Source organism: Mauremys reevesii, linkage group 1 (genome assembly GCF_016161935.1).
Source record: "Mauremys reevesii isolate NIE-2019 linkage group 1, ASM1616193v1, whole genome shotgun sequence".
NCBI classification, from domain to species: Eukaryota; Metazoa; Chordata; order Testudines; family Geoemydidae; genus Mauremys; species Mauremys reevesii.
In genome coordinates, this window is record NC_052623.1 from 60405116 (window position 1) to 60428171 (window position 23056).

General features: G+C 50.9%; 1 protein-coding gene across 1 annotated transcript in view; it reads right to left on the bottom strand.

Moving 5' to 3' along the window:
- Positions 1-1841: 1841 nt before the first annotated feature.
- WDFY2 (WD repeat and FYVE domain containing 2) overlaps positions 1842-23056 on the bottom strand; it is a 121406-nt gene continuing 100191 nt past the window's right edge. Inside the window, exons 10-12 of the mRNA XM_039499558.1 lie at positions 22242-22372; positions 19996-20104; positions 1842-3925 (exon numbers count right to left, since the gene is read on the bottom strand). Coding sequence (XP_039355492.1) covers positions 3896-3925; positions 19996-20104; positions 22242-22372 — 270 coding nt within the window. The 3' untranslated portion in view covers positions 1842-3895. The remainder of the gene's footprint in view (positions 3926-19995; positions 20105-22241; positions 22373-23056) is intronic.

The window sequence follows — 23056 nt, forward strand, 5'->3', positions numbered from 1 at the left end:
GTGAAGACCCACTAAACTGATCACACAGATTGCTCTCCCATCTACTCCTGAACTCCACTTGAATGAGACGAGCAAGGGGAATTGACAGGAGAGCGTCTGTCGACATACCATAGTGTGGACCCCGCAGTAAGTAGATCTAAGTTACATAGACTTCAGCTACGTTATTCACGTAGCTGAAGTTGCATAACTTAGATTGATCTCCCCCCATAGTGTAGACAAGGCCCAACTCTTACCCCAGAGATCGGACGTTCTTAACTCTCCCAGTGTCGAATCCTTGTACTTTTATTTGGGAGATAAAGGAGCTGCAGTTCAAGTAAGACAGGTCTATTTTTCTTGCTTGATATCAATACATATTCACATACATAAAAGACATAGCTCCAATGAGAGCTACCTGATTACATCAAGAGGAGAACAGACCCCCTTTAGCTCTTATGTTTTTCTAGGCACAAAGAGATGCAAAAAAACAAACCAACCCACAGAATGGGATTTCTTAATCTCTCATCCACAGCATTTAAATGGTAAAGATCAAGAAAAGGACTTCATTACAATTTGCAGAGAAGTCTGTTTTCACAGTACAGTCAATCCTCTTACAGTCAAATGGTTTGTGGATGTTGGAGTCTCCGGTTCTCCTCCATTTTGGGGGGTAAAAACTCTGGGTTATTTTTTGTTAGGTGGATTTGTACTTACACAGCCTATGAGGGAGAGGTTAAAAGACAGGGACAAATCCTCAGCTGGTGTAAATTGTTTGCTCCTCTGACTTCAATGGAACTATAATAATTTACACCAGATGCTGAACTGCCCTCTTAGTGTTTACCTTTGGGCATGTCTACACTACAAAATTAACTCACCCTAAGAGATGTAATTAAATCGCTTTTGCATGTCCACACTACGCTTGTGGCGGCAGTGCACAACCTCACCAGGACCGTTTGCACAGATTGAATTGTTAGTGTGGGGCATTGTGGGACGGCTTCTGAAAGGCAGCAACTGTCGATGTAAGCAATGCAGTGTCTACACTGACACTGCGTCAACTTAATTACATTGACCAAAGCGCTACGCCTTTCATGGAGGTAAAGTTATTAAGTCTGTGTAGTGGGCGAGTGACATTAAAAAGTAGCTCCTACCAACATAGATACTTGCAGAGTTAGGTCGACACAAGCTGCCTTATGCTGACTAACTCTGTAGTGTAGACCAGGGCTAAGTGTATACATTTTTACAGAAGACACTGGTCTGAGTTGTTCAGCCCAGTATTTCTGGATGTTTCACCCATCCCGCTGCATACTCATTCAGAGCAGCAGCAAAGTGGATCTTGTTCTAGGAAAAAGTGGCCCGACCCTTCCAAGGTACCGCGGAGTAGCATAATCCAGCAGTTTTGCCCCAGCTAAGCAACAAGCATTTGGACATTGGCAAACCACTGAGTTATCTTGCATAGCTTTTGCAGCAGAAGAAATTTCAGTCATCATTAAGGCTGCATGTCTGTCACGGAGGCCACGGATTCTGGGACTTTCAGTGACCTCCGTGACTTCACCCAGTAGCAACAATAGTTGGGATATGGGAGGGGGCTCAGGGCTCAGGTGTGGGGCAATGCTTACCTTGGGGGAGGATCCCCAGAAGTGGCCGGCATGTCCCTGCAGCTCCTAGGCAGAGGGGTCAGGGGGCTCTGCACACTGCCTCTGGCCACTTCACGGAGCTGGGTAGGGAGCCTGCCAGCCCCGCCAACCTCTCCCCTCCCCCAAGCACCAGCTGGGATCCCGGGCTGTGTGCTCGTGCCCTCCCCCAGCACCCTGCCCCCCCCCCCCCCCAAGTTTTAGTTAGGGGTATATAGTACAAGTCACGGACCGTGAATTTGTTTACTGCCCGTGACCTGTCCATGACTTTTACTAAAAATACCCATGACTTAAGTGTAGCCTTAGTCATACAATATGGAACAGGTGTAATGACCCACCTTTGAACCATTTTCCAGTGGGAGGAGAAAATCAGCAGCCAGCTGCCATGAGAGAAAGCAGGATGGCTTGCAAAAGAATTAACATTTACATTGGAAAATATTCTTTTAGCTAAGTCTTTATCGTGTTTGAAAATGTACGTTAAAATGGGGCTGCTTAGAGGAGAAACAGATACTTGGCAGCATGTCCAATAAAGCAAGAGTGGGGTCATTTTAACAGGGAGAATATCAGGACTGGCAAACCTATAGAGTAAATAATGCAAAACACAGAATTCTCAGAAAGATGGACCAACCTTGGTGTGCGCACACCCCTACTTACTCATCCTTTACTATGACAACTGATGATGGCTGAAGAACTAGTTATATTTTATTCACTCATTATTAAAAAAAATAAAGTTACCTACTGCAGGCAAGGGGCAAGAGTAGGTGTTTGCACACGTAGCACTACAGCACTTGACACCCGCAGCCTGCAACGTGCTTTACAAAGGTGGGTGTGTATCATTACACTCCAGTTTACAGTGGGGGGATGATGCACAGAGAGGGGCAAGTCACTTCAGCAAGGCCACATGGAAGACCTAGCTTGTGCCACTGACTTGCTGATTACCAGTTGTGTATCCAAGTCCCCAGATCATGGTGCCTACCTTGATAGTGGTCCCATATGAAAGGTCTGGCAGTATCTGCTGCAGTCTTTCCACTTTTAGTTTCTTCAAAGCATGGCCACAATAATTTATTTATAAACGGAACATTCAAGGAATCCAGAAAGTAAGGACCTTCCAGATGGGACCCCTGTGGAAGGAGGACAATTTTCCTGCCTATGAACCTTGACAATATCCCTTTAAAAAGGTCATTTGGACCAGGGTGGGTTTTTTAATCATTTTTATTTTTGAAAAGAAACTGCCAAACGTGACAGCAGGACAATGGGTGTGAGTCAACAACATTAGTTTCTGGACCACATACACGATTAATAAAAACCATCAGCAATTTTAAAATAAATATGAATAACTGGGTGGGGAACAGGAATGGGAAAGTTAAGATTCTCTCCAGCGAAAGAGATGGACGTAAACGTTGACATGATGCTTCATGAGGAAGAAATGGCCTTGTTTGGGCCCGACCAAGCCTGTTTAGACACCCTTTTATACAACTCCACAGTTCTACAAGCTGCTGTCAATTTAATTTGAATCAGCCTTTGTGGCCTCATCAAATTCAAACTGGTATGGACACTCCTTGTTAATGCTCTGGGCTGGAAAACTATTTCAGCTATTGTAAGATTAGTTGCTAAGCAACCCAGCCCCTTGATTTTGCAATGTGGGTGGCAAGGGAAGAGACAGAAGGAACTGAATTTCATTTCATGCAACAATAAAATACCATCTCAAGGTGATATTTGCTAGAACAAGTAGATGGAAGAGCCCTTTTCGGAATGGTGCAATAGTTCCACAGATCCACAGAAGCAGTAAGCAAAGGTGCAAGGTCTTGCTCAAAGTTGCTCCACTGAAGAGGCTGTTAGCAAAAACATCACAAATAAATAGGTTCTCTCTGGGGAACTCTGATAGCTTTGTACAGTGTGTTGAGATTGGAAACTTTCTTACAAGCCCAGACACAAAACAAAGAACCCTTTCACACAAAGCAACAAGTATACCAACGTAATGAAATATAAAAACTAAATTGCATTGCACACAGATTTTCCAGATAAACTCAAAATAACTGAACACAGCCAGATCGTACAAACCGTTAGTTAAAAAAATACCTTCTCGGATATTTTGAGAACAAAGTTGAAATAGAGTCTTCGTGCAAATGTTCACCATTGATCTAGCCGATGACTTGAAAAATCGTCACAGATGTGTTAGCTCCTTCCTTATCTGCCATATACACACAGCATTTTATCTTCTGCAATACGATTAGGGTTAGGAAATCTGTTTCTTCAGTAAATACCGCCTTTTAAGTTCCACTGACGTATCATCAAGACACTACTGGTGTCATATCCCACAACTGTTAAAAATAATAAGAATGCATGTAATATCATAGGGGAAAGTATTGTGTTCTTCTGTTAAAGAGACACATTAGGTTTGAAAACATTTGACATCGTTTTAACTCATTTAATTTAAACAGATCCTTCATTATGAGAAGGTAACAAACATAAAACAAACCCATAGCAATAACAAAACATAAAACCAAGAACACAGCACCTTAGTTCTCATCAGGCATGTAAGCAATGAGCTATAGTCCTTTCCTTTTGTCAAGATAAGCTACATCTAGATAGCTAACCTCTATTTTCCTAGTGTTGATGCACCCACAGTCTCAGTGTAAGAATTATTTTTAAGTTGCACAGGTGACAAAATCTATCTTCCGTCACTATTACACAAAACAGTCAAGGCAAATGGTAGTGTATAGAAGACTGAATTTGTACAATGATTTTTTGTGCTCTGAGAACTTTAAAGTGTATTTTTAAATGAAATTTGAGACATTGCTTAAGACAAAAATGTTCCATCCTAGCAATCTACTGAGGTTGTACACCACTTATTAGCACCTAACATATTTTCAGTTTTCCAGGCACAAGGATACAGAACAATTCCTTCAATTCTTTAGCTGTTTTGATTCTTTAATAAAAAAAAAATTAAAAAAAGGGTACTGTTTTATTTCCCCCATTTCTGCCACCTCAGAGCGCCACATATAAAGCTCAGTGAAGTGACTGGGTTTATGAATTTCTTGCTCGAGGATGGCCAGTGGCCTGAAATCAGGACTGGCCAGGATAAAAGACAAATTACCTTTTCTGTAACTGGTGTTCAAGATGTAATGGACATGAGCAACTCAGGTTAGTTGTCTGTGCTCACCACATGCACTGGTGTCGGAAGTTTTTCCCTCAGTGGTATCCATAGGGGACCGGCTCCTGCACCCCCTGGAGTGGCACACGTATGTCGTGGTATAAAAGACGGTTACTCACCGTAGTAACTGTTGTTCTTCGAGATGTGTTGCTCCTATCCATTCCAGTTAGGTGTGCGCGCCGCGCGTGCACGGCATCTCGGAACTTTTTTACCCTAGCAACACCGGCGGGCCGGCTGGCGCCCCCTGGAGTGGCGCCGCTATGGCGTGTGTTATATCCCCCAGCCGGCCCGTCCGCTCCTCAGTTCCTTCTTGCCGGCTACTCCGACAGTGGGGAAGGAGGACAGGTCTGGAATGGATAGGATCAACACATCTCGAAGAACAACAGTTACTACGGTGAGTAACCGTCTTTTCTTCTTCGAGTGATTGCTCCTATGCATTCCAGTTAGGTGAATCCCAAGCCTTACCTAGGCGGTGGGGTCGGAGTGAGACGTGGCGGAGTGTAGTACCGCGGAGCCGAAGGCTGCGTCGTCTCGAGACTGTTGCACCAACGCGTAGTGAGAGGCGAAGGTGTGGACCGAAGACCAGGTGGCCGCTCGACAGATGTCCTGGATCGGAACATTGGCCAGGAAGGCGGCAGACGAGGTGTGCGCCCTCGTCGAGTGTGCAGTGAGGCGGCGTGGCGGCTCGCGAGCAAGCTCATAGCAGGTCCGGATACACTCAGTGACCCAGGAGGAAATCCGCTGGGAGGATATCGGCTCGCCTTTCATGCGGTCAGCAACCGCTATGAACAGCTGGGGCAAACGCCGGAAGGGCTTAGTCCGCTCGATGTAGAAAGCGAGCGCCCTGCGGACGTCGAGGGTATGCAGCTGTTGCTCCCGAGGCAAGGCATGTGGCTTCGGGAAGAACACCGGGAGGAAAATCTCCTGGTTGAGATGGAAAGCTGACACTACCTTCGGGAGGAAGGCCGGATGAGGTCAAAGCTGCACCTTGTCCCCATGGAAGACGGTGTATGGCGGGCTAACCGTCAGAGCGCGGAGCTCAGAAACTCGTCTCGCTGATGTAATGGCGACGAGGAAGGCCATCTTCCAGGAGAGGTAGAGCAGGGAGCACGTGGCTAAGGGCTCGAACGGAGGACCCATCAGCTTAGCCAGCACGAGGTTCAAATCCCATGTCGGGGTAGGACGCCGCACCGGCGGGTACAAGCGGTCCAGGCCTTTGAGGAAGCGGGAAACCATCTGGTTCGAGAAGACGGACCGACCTTCCACGGATGGACGAAAGGCGGACACTGCTGCCAGGTGAACTCTCAAGGAGGAGACCGCAAGACCTTGCTCCTTAAGGTACCAGAGGTAGTCCAGGATGGTAGGGACCGGGACTACGAATGGATTGAGACCTCGTTGATCACACCAGAGTGCGAATCTCTTCCATTTCGCTAGGTAAGTGGAGCGAGTGGAAGGCTTTCTGCTCTCAAGCAGGACTTGCTGAACTGCTGCAGAGCAGCCCCTCTCCGCGTGGGTCAACCACTCAGGTACCAAGCTGTAAGATGGAGGGACTGCAGGTTCGGATGGCGGAGTCTGCCAAAGTCCTGGGTGATGAGGTCCGGCCACAACGGAAGGGGGATGGGGTCCCGAATGGAGAGCTCGAGCAGCAGGGTGTACCAGTGCTGCCTCGGCCAGGCCGGCGCTACGAGTATGATATGGGCTCTGTCCCTCCGAAGCTTCAGGAGCACTCGGTGCACGAGCGGGAACAGAGGGAAGGCGTAGAGGAGGCGATCCGTCCAGGGGTAAAGGAAGGCGTCCGACAGGGAGCCTGGGGAGCGACCCTGGTATGAGCAAAACAGGTGGCACTTCCTGTTCGCCCTGGAGGCAAATAGGTCTATTTGGGGAAACCCCCACCTCCGGAAGATTGTGTGGACGACATCTGGATGGAGGGACCACTCGTGGGAGAGGAACGACCTGCTGAGATGGTCGGCCAGCGTGTTCTGCACTCCCGGAAGAAAGGACGCTTCCAGGTGAATTGAGTGGGTTACGCAGAAGTCCCACAGGAGCATCGCTTCCTTGCAGAGCGGGGAGGAACGGGCTCCGCCCTGCTTGTTCACGTAGAACATTGCGGTGGTGTTGTCCGTGAATACTGTCACACAGCGGCGTTGCAGGTGGGTGCAGAAGGTGCGACAGGCCAGGCGGATCGCGCAGCTCGCGGACATTGATGTGCAGGGCGAGCTCCTGGGGCGACCACAGGCCTTGGGTGTGAAGGTCGCCCAGGTGAGCTCCCCAACCGAGTGCTGAGGCATCCGTGGTCAGAGTGGCCGACGGGCGAGGAGGGTGGAACGGGACTCCGGCACACACGACCTCCGGGTCGAGCCACCAGTTGAGGGACTCGAGGGTCAGCCTGGTGACCGTGACCACCATGTCGATGGGATCTCGATGTGGTCGGTACACCGACGCAAGCCAAGACTGGAACGGACGGAGGCAGAGCCGTGCGTACGCGGTGACATACGTGCATGAAGCCATGTGGCCCAGGAGACGGAGGCAGGAGCGCACCATCGTGGTCGGAAATGTGACGAGGTCCCGGATGATGGAGACCATCGTCTGGTGTCGAGCGCGAGGGAGACAGGCCCTGGCCACCATGGAGTCGAGAACCGCTCCGATGAACTCCACTCGCTGTGACGGAATCAAAGTGGACTTCTCGGCGTTGATGAGAAGACCAAGCCATTGAAAGAGGGGCCAGATGACAGAAATCCTGTCTATCACGAGTTGTCGAGACTGTCCTCGAACCAGCCAGTCGTCGAGATACGGGTAGACGTGTATCTGACGACGTCGGAGGGCTGCGGCAACCACCGCCATGCATTTGGTAAACACCCTCGGGGCAGTGGAGAGTCCGAACGGTAACACAGCGAACTGGAAATGGGTGTTGTTGACCACAAACCGGAGATAACGACGATGGGGAGGATAGATCCCGACATGGAAGTAGGCGTCCTTCATGTCGAGGGCGGCAAACCAATCTCCCGGATCCAGAGAGGGAATGATGGTCCCCAAGGTCACCATGCGAAACTTGGGCTTGAGCAGGTACTTGTTCAGCTCGCGAAGGTCCAGGATAGGACGTAGCCCCCCTTTCACTTTGGGGATGAGAAAATAACGGGAATAGAATCTCCTGCCCCGCCTGTCTTGAGGCACTGCTTCTATGGCACCCACGCTCAGAGACTGAACCTCTTGTAAGAGGACTTGCTCGTGAAAGGAGTCCCTGAAGAGGGACAGGGAGGGTGGGTGGGAAGGTGGGGGCGAAACAAATTGCAGGTGGTATCCCGACTGGACCGTTTGAAGCACCCAGTTGTCTGTTGTTAATTGGGACCACGCCGAAAAGAAATGGGAAAGGCGGTTGTAAAATAACGGGGAAGGATCCGGTAGGGAGAGTGATGGGCCATCCTCGAGCGTCCCATCAAAAGGCCTGCTTGGCCCCCTGAGGGGCCTCGGAAGCGGCCTGGCCCTGGTTACGGCGGTTGCCGGAAGGACGACGGCGATTTTGGGCCGGTCGCTGGCGATTTTGGGCCGGTCGCTGGCTATTGTATGGCCGATATCGTTGCTGATAGAAGGGCCAGGAGGGCTGCTGCCGGAAGGACCTGCGCTGCGTCGCCGGCGTGTGCATGCCGAGAGTACGGATTGCAATACGGCCGTCCTTCAGGGTCTGGATCCGAGAATCCGTCTTTTCGGAAAAGAGACCCTGTGTGTCGAAGGGCAGGTCCTGCAGAGTATATTGCACCTCCGGCGGCAGGGTAGAGGACTGCAGCCAGGTGATGCGCTGCATTGACACACCAGAGGCTAAGGTCCGAGCTCCGGAGTCCGCAGCGTCGAGGGCGGCCGTGATGGAGGACCTAGATGACCTTCTGCCCTCCTCCAACAGCGCCGTGAACTCCTGGCGGGAGGCTGAAGGCAGGAGCTCTGTGAACTTCGCCAGGGACGTCAAGATGTCGTAGACGTACCTGGCGAGGAGGACCATCTGGTTAGCAATTCGCATCTGCAAACCGCCTGCTGAGTAGACCTTGCGGCCTAGCAGGTCCATGCGCCGAGCATCCTTGGATTTAGTCGCAGGGGCAGGTTGACCGTGCCTCTCGCGGTCATTCACCGATTGCACAACCAGCGAGTCCGGGGTCGGGTGGGTATAAAGGTACTCGTATCCCGTCGGGGGAACCGAGTATTTACGCTCAACCCCGCGGGCCGTGGGAGGAATGGATGCAGGAGTTTGCCAGAGCGTGGTGGCGTTCTTTTGGATCGTTCTGACAAAGGGTAACGCCACGCGCACGGGAGCGTCCGCGCCCACCACATTGGTGATGGGGTCCTCGTCCTCCTGGACCTCTGCCACTGGGAGATCCATGGCTGTCGCCACCCGGCGAAGCAGGTCCTGATGGGCTTTCAGGTCAATAGGCGGCGGATCCTTGGCTGAAGCGCCGGCCACCGCCTCGTCCGGGGAGGATGAAGAGGACAAGCCCTGCACTACGGCCTCCGCCGCAGGGGCTGTTGACTGTGCCTCGGCTGGATCGCGCAGCGTGGAGGACTTGTGGTCCGCTGGAACTGGGGACTCACGGCGAGGAGAAGGAGCCGGCCGGCTAACCGTCGCCTCGGGGACCCTGCGCTCGGCGGCCAAGTCTCTGAGGGGAAACGGTACCCCCTGCGCCTCATGCTGGGCCCATGGAACCCAGAAGCCCCACTGTTGAGACCCCGGAGGATCGCCATGTGGGGTCGGTGGCAGATGCGCGGTGCTGTCCACGCCGGAGGCCACCGATGCCAGACGGGATGGCCAAGGAGGCGCTGAGGCGCTGACAGATTGCACCGCTGAAGGGGGTAGCCTCTCCGCAGATGGTACCGAGGGATGGCGTGAGTACCTCCGGTACCGGGACGGTGATCGAGACCGTCGGCCACTGCGGTGCCGGGAGCTCGACCGGTGTCGGGAGCTCGACTGGGAGCGGGATCTGCGGTGCCGGGAGAGGCTGCGGGAATCGCGATGTCGGGAACGGCGCCGGGATTGAGACCTCCGGTGGTGCCGACGCAACGGCGATCGGGACCTGGATCGGTGCCGGGAGTGCGACCGGTACCGAGATGACGAACGGTACCGGGACTCCGACCGGCGGTGGGATGGCGACCGGTACCAGGACGGCGAACGGTGCCGAGATCGAGAAGGCGACCTCCGTCAGGACCGGGAGCGTGATCGGGACCGGGAGTGCCGCTTGTGTCGGCGGTCTGCGGAGGGTGGTCGGATCATCATCGCTGGCTTCCCGACGGACGCGACAGCCCGCACCGGCAGTGCCAGGGGCCGGAGGCTTGGTGCCTCTACGAGCTGTATCAGCTCTCGCGCCGCAGAGAATGTCTCCAGCGTCGACGGCAGTCGTGGCTCAACCGCGGCCGGTGCCGGGGAGCGTGGCGGTGCCGGACTCGACGGGCCTTGTGGCGCCGGAGTCAACGGCCCGGTGCCTGCTTGGCGCACGGCCACCGCGGGAGGCGCCGATGGCACAATAGTCATGGCTGAGTCCTGCGCGCGGGACTTAGCGATAGCCTTTGCCAGTCTGCGCTTTCTAGCAGGCGAAAGGGAGCGGTGCCGGGTCTTCTCAGTCCCTGACTGAGGCTGCGGTGCCGGAGCGGCTCGGAGCAGCCGGTGCGCTCTGCACCGATGAGGCTCTCGGTGCCGGCGCAGCCGGTGCCGGGGGCTGTAGCGACGCCTCCATAAGGAGCTGCTTTAGTCTATTGTCCCGCTCCTTACGCGTTCTCGGCTTGAAGGTGGAACAAATTTGGCACTTGTCCGTGCGATGACCCTCGCCGAGGCAGCGAAGACAGGCGTCGTGCGGGTCCCCGATCGGCATAGGCCTCTGGCAGATTGCGCAGGGCTGAAAGCCCGGTGCCTTGGGCATGAGCCCACACCGGGGAAGGAAAGGGAGGGAAACCCCCCTAACCCTAACACTAAACTTAACAAACTAACTATAACTATAACTGTAACAACTAACTATACGTACTAAGATAACTATATACAAAAAACCGTTAGCGAGAGCTAGGGTAGTGGAGGACAGAGAGCACTCCACAGTTCCAACTGGCCGTCACGGGCAGTAAGAAGGAACTGAGGAGCGGACGGGCCGGCTGGGGTATATATTTAGCGCCATAGCGGCACCACTCCAGGGGGCGCCAGCCGGCCCGCCGGTGTTGCTAGGGTAAAAAAGTTCCGAGATGCCGTGCACGCGCAGCGCGCACACCTAACTGGAATGCATAGGAGCAATCACTCGAAGAAGAAGGGGCACCGCCGGCTCCCCTCACCCCTCAGTTCCTTCTTGCCGGAAACTCCGACAGTGGGGAAGGAGGGCGGGTCATGGAATGGACATGAGCAACACATCTCGAAGAACACCAGTCACAGAAAAGGTAACTGTCTTTTCTTCGAGTGCTTGCTCATGTCCATTTCATGTTAGGTGACTGCCAAGCAGTATGAATGGAGGCGGGTAGGAGTTCATGGACGTGCAGCTTGTAACACAGCTCTGCCAAACCCAGCATCATCTCTGGCCTGCTGAGTGATGGCATAGGATGCTGTGAACGTGTGAACTGAAGACCATGTCGCAGTTCTGCAAGTGTCCTGAATGAGGACATGCGCCAGGGAGGTGCCGGAGGACACTTGCACTCTCATTGAGTGGACCCTCACCAGAGGCGGCGGTTGGACCTGTGCCACCTCATAACAGGTCCGGATGCATGAGTGACCGGGGTCCCAGTGGGGGCCACCTGTGGACACTCAATGAGGGTGAACTGCAAAGAACGGGGCAGACAATCCCCATAAAGCTGGTGGATATTCCAATACTTAGATTCACCAAGCCAGCATAAAACAGTTTCTTTATTACCTTACTGGTTACTCAGAAATCCAGACAAAACAGTTCCCTTAAAGTGATCCAGCCTCAGGCCTCCACCCAGGTACCTAAGTCAAATATGATGATTTCTGAAAAATCTTATTTCATCATATAAAATAAAAGGTTCTACCAATCCCAAAGGATCAGACACATTACCTCCCAGGTTATTGAATATTCTAGATCTTACCCAAATACACGCTTACAGCCAATTCTTATTAACTAAACTAAAATTTAGTTAAAAACAAACGAGAGAGTATGGTTAAAAGATCAATATACATACAGACATGAGTTTAGTTCTTAAGGTTCAGATTCACAGCAGAGATTGTTAGCTTTGTGGTTTCAAAGAGTCTCTTATAACCTATGGTTATAATCCAATGTTTATATTTTAGGGCGATCCAGTTAGAACTGGGATCTCAGTCCTTACGGCTCAAGCTTCTCCTGTATGAAGCCTCAAGCAGATCTGAGATGACAGAATCAGGACCCAATGGTCTTTTATACAGTTTTTTTTTAGTATCCACTTGACCGTGCAGTCATGGGTAAACAACAGGCTTTTGATGTAACCTTCTGTTTTCTAACCACCACCAGTAATTAGTTACACAAATTAACATAAGGCAATTTATCCATTAGGCTGTCTATCACAAACTTCAAAGAGACATATAGACAATTAACATTTCACCCAAGAGTCATCTAAATGTTAATATTCCCTTTTGATCTCTGAATTCATAGTTATAGTGACAGGCAGGAACTGTGTTTACATGGGTAGCATCCAAGATGCACACAATTATGCCCAAATAAATTTGTTAGTCTCTAAGGTGCCACAAGTACTACTACTACTTTTTATTACTTCACAGGTTTGCATTTGAAAGTTCTAGCCTATTTACTATGAAGGGCCTTAATTACTATTCACATACCTTTCTAGCATGACTTTAAAGGTCGGCTTTGGGTCATCTAGCCTGCAAGCTGTTTAACCGCTTCTGGCCACGAGTTCCATTCTGTATAAGATTCGTTGCAAGTATATAACAGTGGTAGAAATAATGGCTTGCAGAATTATATTTTAATCAGACTGTCACAATGAGGTAATCCAGTTGGAGGTCCTCTGAGAGGACACCGGAAGGCCCTTCATCCTGTCTGCTGCTGCGATGAAGAGCTGCATCGACCTGCGAAAGGGCTTGGTATGCTCCAGGTAAAACACCAAGGCATGGCGGACATCCAGGGCATGTAACCGCCTTGCCTCATTGGTTTTGTGCGGCTTAGGACAGAACACCATGAGGAAGATGTCCTGGTTGATATGTAAGAAAGACATCACCTTTGGCAGGAAGGTCAGATGGGGTCGCAACTGCAGCTTGTCTTTGTAGAAGACCATGTAAAGTGGTTCTGAGGTTAGGGCTTTAATCTCAGACACTCATCAAGCCAACGTCACTGCCACAAGGAAGGCGATTTTCCACGATAGGTGGGAAAGGGAACAAGAGCCCAAGGGTTCAAATAGCAGACCTGTGAGTCTGGAGAGAACAAGATTGAGGTCCCATTGTGGGACAGAATCCCTAATGAGAGGGAAGAGCCTTTTGAGGCCTTTCAGGAACCTGGTGGACATCTCGTGTGAGAACACTGATCTACCCTGGATCGGCAGATGAAAAGCTGAGATGGCAGCTAGATGAACCTTGATAGAAGAGAGGGCCAAGCCCTGATTCTTCAGGAGGAACAGGTATTCCTTGACTCCAGAGAAGAGTGTGTCGGGGAGATGCTATGCTCATATGTCCTGTGGGAGAACCTCGTCCACTTCGCCAGGTAAGTCACTCTAGTGGAGGGTTTTCTATTTCCCCAAAGGACCTGCTGCACCTCCCTGGAGCAGGCTTGCTCCTCCGGGTTAAACCATGCAGCATTCATGCCGTGAGGTGGAGGGAGGAGAGGTTGGGGTGCAGGAGGCAACCGTAGTCTTGCAAGAGAAGGTCCAGGAGGTTGGGCAGTGGCCCAAGGGTGGGAGGGGGAGCTACCGCCAGATCCAACAGCTTACCAAACTAATGCTAGCGCGGCCAGGCTGGGGCGATCATAATGACTCGAGCCTTGTCCCTCTGGATCTTTGGCAGGACTCTGCTGACAAGCGGGATGGGCGGGAACGCGTACATCAGGACCCCCAACCAGGATAGGAGAAAGGTGCCTGGGAAAGCAAGGCCAAGGCCCTGCAGGGAGCAAAATTCATGATATTTCCTGTTCTGCCTGGTGGTGAACTGGTCCACTCAGGGAGTTCCCCACCTCTGGAAGAGCATCTGGACAACTTCTGAGTGGAGCAACCACTCATGGTGAGAAAAGGACCCGCTGAGGCGATCTGGCAGCATGTTCCTGATGCCGGGAAGGTGATAGGCCTCGAGGTCGATCACATGCTGGATGCAGAAATGCCATAGGTGGAGTACCTCTTAACAGAGGACCGACGAGCGTGCTCCCCCTTGCCTGTTGATGTAAAACATCGAGGCCATATTTTCCATCAGCACTTGAACCACTCGGCCAGTTAACTGCAGGAGAAAACCCCCGCAGGCTAGGCCAACTTCCCTGAGTTCTTTTACATTTATATGCATCATCACCTCCTCTGGGGACCACGCATCTCGTGTCTGCATTGCGCCAAGGTGCGCTCCACAGCTGAGGTCCAAGGCATCCAATATCAGTGACGCCAAAGGACACGGGCTGTTGAACTGATACCAGTCAGCTCTGGGCGCAGTATCTAGCCTGTCTGACTCATGAAAGACACGCCGCCCCCCCCTCCCCCACCAGACTCTGCTTGAACCAAAACCGATCAGAGAAAAGGCTTGCAGAGAGCAGTGAAGGGCATTGGGAGACACACCTACACCCCTCCTGACAAGGGTGACAAGACATCTCAATTTGCATACAGAATGGAGAGCAGAGACAACTCCCCTAGCCTCATCTGCATGAAAGATGGGACAGGGATTAGCATACAGAATGAAGAACAGAGAACAGCACTGAACTCTGGGACCAGAAAAAGCAGGGAAGCACTGCATCATGGAAATCTCTGCTCCAGACGTTAATGAATGTACGCCTGCCCACACCCAGCTCAGCAGTTATCTGACCAATTCTAGTAATGAATCCTTGATTGATATCCAAAATACTGAAGCAGCCTAGCTGGATTGTGAGCTCCCTGGAAGAAACCACCACCCATAGCCAAGAGTGATCAGCTCCTATTGTCTAGCCTAAAGAAAAACCCTTGAGTCATCAATTTTACCCATAAACAAATCTAGTGTTCTCCCTTGAACCATTGTTATTTCTCTACAAAAAACCCTACCTATGTTCAAATAAGTGTTCTGATGCTTAGATCCAAACTATGCATCAGTTCCACTGGGACTCCCTCTTCTCCTGACCGATTGTGCTGGCGGCTCGGCCTGTCTCCAGCACTCAGGACCCTGAGCTACCACCATCACCTGGGAACCCAGACCAGTTCAAGCCTCATGGACTGGGTGAGATTCCCTCTCTCTCTCTGTTTTCCTTTATTCAAGGTTAATACCTAAGGTACAATGTATGTTATGTTGGTTTAGCCCTCCTTGTGTGGTTATCACTATTATTCAATAAGTAACTTTTATGGTTAAGCTGGCTGCTGCTCTCTCTCTGAACTTTACTCTTTTGTGTTTTTAGCTTCTCCCATTTACTCTGCAGCAACAGTTCTTTTATCTAAGCTAAAGATCCCTGCAGCGCCCAAAATACTGTGGGGTTTGCTCATCAAGTAGGTTACTACCAGCACAATTATGATGTGGGAGTGGGGATAGGGACATGCTGAATCTGGGACACATAAGGAAGTCAGCTTGAAAGTGGTGTGTGTGTGTGTGTGTGTGTGTGTGTGTGTGTGTGTGTGTGTGTGTGTGTGTGTGTGTGTGTGTGTGTGTGTGTGTGTGTGTGTGTGTCCCCGTCCCCTCCTCCCCCAGCCCTGGGGAACGTAGGTCCTGCAGGATAGCTCCACTGGGAGGAGACTTGCAGAAGCAGAGCTCCATGTGAAAACACACGTGACACAAGCAGTATATAGATAGAATTACAGAACATCACCCCCCCCCCCACACACACACACACAAGAGTAACCTGAATAAATAAACATACCACAAAGTAATGGGCAAATCAGGTAACAGAACGGGATCCATCCAGGACTGTTCCGGGGTTAGTCCACCACTGCAACACGGTGAGTACCTCCAGTGGGATGGTAACAACCTTGTCCAGGTGATCCCTGGACTGGGCATAGACCATAGCCAGCCATTGCTGGAGGGGTTGCATCCGGAGCATTGCATGGTAGATGTATATACAAACATTGCCATATGGCCCCGCAGCCGTAGGCAGACCCTTGCCATCGTGAGAGGGAATCCAGAGACTCCAGTGTTGAGTCTGTCATGTGGCAGAAACGCCTTCGGCTTGGTGGAGTCGACGACTGCCCCGATAGTCCCTGTACAAAGAACAGAGTTTAATGTTGATTTTTCCTTGTTTATCAACAGGCCCAGTCTCCTGCATGTGTTCAGCAGCATCGCGATGGTGTCCTGGACCTGGAGTTACCCTTGACCAGCTAGTCGTCCAGGTACGGGTAGATCAGGATACCCCAGTACTTGAGATAAGTCGCCATCATTGACATACGTTTTGTAAACACCCTTGATGCTGTTGCCAGGCCGAAGGGGAGTACTGCAAACTGATAGTGCACTGTGTCCTTGAAAGATTGCTACACGAAAGTGCACATCCTTCAAGTTGAGAGCAGCTATGAGTCTCCCAGATACAGGGAGGGGATGATGGAGGCCAGGGAGACCATGTGGAACCTTAACTTCTTGAGATACTTGCTGAGGGTCTCACAGGTCCAGGATGGGCCTTAGACCCCGCTGGGCCTTTGGGATCATAAAGTAGCAGGAGTAGAACCTGTTGCCCCTGAGGTCTAGGGGGGACTTCTTCCACAGCCCCTGCCTGTAGCAGGCCTTGCACCTCCCTATGCAGTAGACTCTTGTGAGAGGGGTCCCTGAAGAGGGATGGGAGGGAGGGAGGAAGAAAACTTGGAGGGTATAGCTTCCGCCACAGTACTGAGGACCCAACGGTCCAAAGTTATAGATGCCCAGGCCGGGAGAAAAAAAGAAAGGCGGTTGGAGAACCAGAGGGGGGCAGGATCCAGGACAGTGGCTGGAATGTCACCCTCCAGCGCACCCTCAAAATGCCCGCTTCGACCCCTGCTGGATGCAGGAAGAGCCAGCCTGTGTCGAGGTAGAGGGCTGCTGGCCTTGACAGCGTTTATAGCCCTTGTCCTTCTTCTGGAAGGGCTCTTGGCTAGGCTGACTGCGCTGCTGGAGGGGAGGCTGTGGCTTAACCCGCTTCCTCCGCTGCCCCAGGGTGTATAGGCCCAGGGTCTAAAGCGTAGTGCGTAAGTCCTTCAGCCTGTGTAGCTTATTGTCTGTTTTCTCCACAAAACAGAGCTTGACTATCTAAGGGGAGGTCCTGGATGGACTGTTGGACCTCCACCAACAAGCCCGAGGACTGCAGCCACACCGCCCTCATCATCGTTATGGCTGAAGCCATGGTCCGTGCCGCAGAATCAGCCCCATCCAAGCCTGCCTGCAGTGCCGCCCTCACCACTCCCCGCCCCTCTTCCAGGATGGCCTGGAACTCTTTTCTGGGGTCCTCCGGGAGGGAATCGGCAAATTTGGCCATCGATTGCCAAATATTAAAATCATAGCGGCCCAATAGGGCCTGATGATTCGCCACCCTCAGCTGTAGGCTTGATTACGAATAAACCTCTCTCCCAAAAAGGTCCCATTTCTTTGCCTCTTTATTTTTGGGAGTAGCCCCCAGTTGTCCCTGGCTCTCTCGTTAGTAGTGGCTGCAGTCAACAAACGGGCTTGGGGCAGGGTGGGTATAAAGATATTCATATCCTTTTGCAGACACACAGTACCTGCGTGCCACACGCTTGGAAATAGTGGGTAGTGAGATAGGGTCTGCCAGAGGGCCTTGGTAATTTTTGCCACTCCTAGTACTGGCAGCATGACTCTAGGTGGGGCTGCCGAGCTGAGAACATTGAATAGGGTGTCTGAGGGCTCCTCTAGCCCCAAGTTCGAGGCTACCCTCCTCAAAAGTTCCTGATGAGCCTTGGCATTGTCCTGGGGGACCGTGGGCGGGGTCCCGTGATGGCCTCATCAAGGGATGAGGAAGAGGATGCAGGTACAGCAGGTGTCACTGCCTCTGTGCCCTGCTCGGCATGGCCTTCTTCCCCAGTCTGTTGCATCTAAAGGGTCTCATGCCCAGGGGCCTCCGTCTCAGGTGGGCGGCAGACCATGGCAGAGGGTGACAGACTCATGACACCAATTTATGGCCTTGGGATGGCTGCGTGAACCCCCATGGGTTCCAAGGGTGCCACGGCATGGGCCATTGATCCTAGCGCCACAAATAGTGCTGGCAGTGCCAATGGAGGACCTTGTCCCGCCTGCAGGGGTTCTTAGTCTGACTCCAAACCTGGGGATGGAGGGCCATGTTCTGGAGACCGGGACCACATCGATGCGGGCGTCTCGGTCCCAGCAGCATCCACTGCCACGCTCCGAATGGGATCTGTATGTGGGCGATGATACACCGCATCAAGATCCTGGTGACCGGCATCAGAGTTTGGTCGATCCGCAGTGGTACCCTGGCGATCCATGCCAAATGCTTCCCGACCGGTGCCGGTCCATAGAGTGGGAGCAAGAGTGTGACTGACACCATGATGACAAGCGTCAACACTGGTACAATGACCTCTGACTATAGGCTGGTGACTGGTACCGAGAGTCCTGACATAGGCTTCTGCTGAAGCAGCGTCAATCCGAAGGCGAGTGATGCTCCTGGTACCAGGGTCACGGGGATGAATGTGCCTCAGTAGGCCTATGCCATACCATCGGCAACTAACGCTCAGAGCCAACAGTGTGATGGCTGGAGTCTCAGAGACCGGCACCAAGGGCTCCAATTGTAGGTAGCCCTACATCCGAGGTGTGGTGGCTCTGCACGGGCAAGCACTGGTGGTACGCTCCCTGAGGTGGCGAGCAGTGCCACACTGACTGAGACTGAGGTGGTGATGCAAAGACAAGCTTACCCCTGGGCCTGGGAGCTACTGTCGCCTGTGTGGGTGGCACCAGGAGGGACAAGATATCCTTGCCCACTTGGCATAGACCCAGGACGCCCTGCATCGCCAGGTGCCGGTCTCCCGTGCCACTATCTGACGTGGCTGACGCATCCCATGATGGGCTAACCTGCACAACTGAAGCTGGGGCCTGTCTCTCACTTGGAGGCGATGAGCCACCCTTCGTGGGTCTAGGCTCGCCTCCTGCCCTCTCCTTGCCCTTGCGATCAGGAGAACGACCTCTCCCTCTTTTTACTGGGTCGTGCTAGGGAGATGGATTGCTGTCTGATGACAGTACCCACAGGGCGCTCTGCACCGATGCCATGATGCTAGGTGCAGAATCCAATCTCGCATGCTCCAGTGCCGGTGTCAACGCCGACTCCATAAGGAATATGTACAATAGAAAGGTTCGCAACGAACAGTTCTACAGAAGAAAAGGTTTGCTGAAGCAAAGGAATGTTCCAGCGCCATCACTGGCGGTAAAAAGGAACTAAGGTTGGAGGGTGCAGGTGGCAAACATGCACCACTCCAGGGGGCGCTAGAGCCAGTCCTCTATGGATACCACTGAGGGAAAAACTTCCAGCACCAGTGCATGTGACAAGCATACACACCTAAACATGGAATGAACAACAACAAACATTCAAAGAAGAAACTGGCATTTCAGATTAGCCTTGCACATTTTTTTCTTACCAACTCCCTTGTTAGTACTAATACTACAATAGATAGTATATGTTTGAAATAATAGTATCCTTACTCAGATGGAATGGTGCAAAGGAACTTACTGACTTAGGTGTAAAATTAGTCAGTTAAAACAGTGTCCCAGCCAGCCTGCTGGATACCACGCACAGAACGACCAGCTTCATCTGAAATAGTCTTCTCACTCTCTGCCATGCTGGCAGCAAGACAGGGCCAGACACTTAGAGAGGAGAATGTGTTGCATCAACATAGCTTTCTGATTGACAGGGTGACAGTCAAGAGAATTTTTGTACCAACTCCCTGATTGAACAATTCCATTGTAGAGGGCACCTGCTTGTGAAAGGAAGGAGCAACTCCCAATGGAAGGACACTGATGATCCCTACTGGGCAGAAAATCTCTGAATGGCTGTGAAAAATACCTGGTGAGAAACAGCAGTGTATGATAAAAGCCTAAAGATTCTCTAGACCATGAGTGTTATTGGCAGGACGGGGAGACTTAGACCTGAAACCATGTGGGAGGAGGAAGGGACATGGAAAAAGACAGAAAATGAACTAAAGCAGTCTCCTTAGTCCTACCTTAATCATCTTGTCTGTCCCAGAAGTCAATAACCATCCCCTGGTTGCGTCAAAGTGTACATGGACAATGTTGTGCTTACTGTCATGGAAAGTGGCTGTGGGTGCACGTCTAAAGAAAGATCAAAAATCAAGAATCAAGGAGACAGCGACTGCAGTATTGCCCTTAACTATTCAGAGGAGGAAATGAGAATTTAACACTAATGTAAGTAATTGATTTTCTTCAGTGATTCAACTTAATTATTGAGCAAGAGGAGATGGCTCCATGGTCTCTCTATGGCTAGGCCTACATGGCACACCACTAGCGGCGGCTTGTAGCTACATGCTGCAGTGAAAAGTGGGCTGCTCCCATGCTGTGGTGTGAAGCTACATGCGTCAGTGAAAGGCTCTGGCAGAGGGGAGCTGCTGCTGCTGGAGCCTTTCCCTGCTGCCTCCCTCTGCAGAGCCTTTCCTTGCTGCCAGAGTCTTCCATGCGATAGGGAAGCAGCGGGATGCTACACTACTATTTTTAGTCATGTAGAGGGGGCAGGCACTGCTTGGGAGTGTAGTGAGCTGTGGAGGTGACATACCTACAGGGTTCAGGTATCTTAACTCATCTAAGCAGTACCTCCCCATCTACACTGCTATTTATATCTGTGCTAGGGATGTGTGCAGTGTACATACTCTGCATGCCACCATAAGGGCCGTGCAGTATAGACACACCCTATGAAGGATGACCTGTAGTTCCTTGGAACCATAGGTTTTCCTTCAGAGATAGAAAAATCAAATTTCCCAGGCAGTTACTTATCTTTCAGATGAGATACTGAAAACTTGAGTGTACCTGCTTTCGTGTGGACAATGAAGACACCAGGGCACTTTTGATCTTTCCTTGACCAATATTGCATTGCACTGTGCATCTCCCCAGGAGTGTCCGAGTTTTAGTAAACCACAGAAGATAGAACTGGAAGACACCTTATGAGACCATCCAGTACATCGCCACTGTCCAGGCAAGATGATTCCCTACAGCACATTTTCCAATGTTTCGTTCAGCCTAGTTTTAAATTTCCCAAACAATGGGGTTTCCAGCACTTACTTAAAAAGACTATTCTATTTTCAGGAAGCTTTCCTTTTTAGTTAGCCTAAAGAGGTCTCTTTTAATTTCATCCCACTACACCTAATTATACCCTGCTTTACCACACTAAATAAAACAGACACCACTAAAAATTCAGTTTCCTACAATTAATAGTTATGTGGTATGCCAAATGGGACAGGTACTGACTGAAGGGAAAGTGAGTGGGCCTTGGTGAAGCAGTATGGTGCTATGACAGAAGCCCATCTGGCCCCAGGCTGGAATCTCTGAAGCAGGGTGGGCTTCATCTCTCAAGAGACAGCCCACTATTGCAAGATGACCATCTCTGTGAACCTCTCAATGACATGTTAGGCTGGGAAATGCAGTCCATTATGGTGGCCAACTTTGTAAGTACGTCTGTGGCAAGGCAGGCTGGGAGATGTAGTTCACAGTCTCTCTCCCCACAGAGGGATTTGTGACAAGGCAAAATGTGAAAACAGCTCCCCTTTCATATTCAGGAGGAGCATATCAGGAAAGAAACAGGTAGGAAGAAACAAGGACTGTTTAAAATCCACTGCTGGAGGATTCTTCTACTTTGCACCACCTCTTTAGAAATGACTCTTCATATTCCAGTTTTTGCTAACTGTGTCCAACTATGTACTGCAGTCTTGGTAAAAGCCACAGTTTTACCCTCAGGCAAAATAAACCCTTTATTTTGCATAAAAATCCCTCTCTCTCTCCACACTCCATTTCTGGGGGCATCCCCAGATACAAGACAGATGTGTACCACGAGTCCTGGTATTCTAAACAGCAGGACACTGTACCAAGTTACACACAAGAAAGAGAAATTAGGAGCTAATTAAATGAATTCCTCTGACCGCCAGAACATTTTTGTTCCTTTTTCCCAAACTCCTTCCAAACTGTCTCTTTCTTTCTGGTAATGAAGTACACAGAACTGAACACAGCAACTGAGTCACAAGAACACTATAGTCATATAAAGGAGGATACCAATTCCTGGTGCTACACAGAGCTATGGAGACTGATGGCCTGACCTGTTAAAGGAGAAAGCACTTTATACAGCTCTGTGGCACTCCCATCTGGTTGACTCTGAGCAGAGTGCAGTATACAGGAGTACAGCTTGAGGAGTTCTGTAACTCATTAAGCCTCCTCTGAGGCAACTGGGCTCATAGTTCAGACTCACTCCTCATCCGTTATCGATTCGTGACAGCTATCGCAGACTCTCACTTCAAACTCAAATCCCATCAGTGGTATGGAGGAGCGCTTAGAGCTGCATTTGCCACACACTGCTTTCCCACACTTCCGGCAGTGATGCTGAAAAAGGCAAGTCAAAAAAGGATTGGTCAGAATGGAAAAAGCAAAGCACAGCGGTGCTTAACTTAACTTCTCCTCTTAACTTTACCCATTCGCCTCAGCAGAACTCACCTGTGGCCACAGCAAGTTCTCTGAACCCCCATTCAGGGCATAAGGAGAAAAAGCTGAATAGTAGGAAAAAACTAGTCTCAATTTTGCATTTCATTACCTTTCACTAACAACTACATCCAGCTAAGCATCTGGGGTAAGCCAGCTAACGATGGCCAAATGGGGGCAGTGTGGCCTAGTTGACCGAGCACTGAACTGGGACTCGAGATCTGGGTTCTGTTCCCGGCTCTGCCTCCGGCCGCTGGGAGACCTTGGCCAAATCGCTTCCTCTATACCCATTTCACAGATGGGGAAGTGAGAGACAGGGATACTGACCTTTTTAAGAGCACTTTGAGAGTGGTGGATGAAAAGAGCTATGTAAGAGTTATATTATGATGTGGTGAATTTAGATCACAGCTATTTCACTTACTTTACTCAAGCTAGTGATACAGACTTAAGATCTTTCTCAGTTTGGTATTTTGATCAGGCAAAAATCCTCAGACTGGATATTCTCTTTTGTGCGGAGGGGAAGGGGGTGGGGAAGAGTATTCTCATTAGTGTGTGGACAAATCAACGCGTGCAAGCCACATTAGTGTT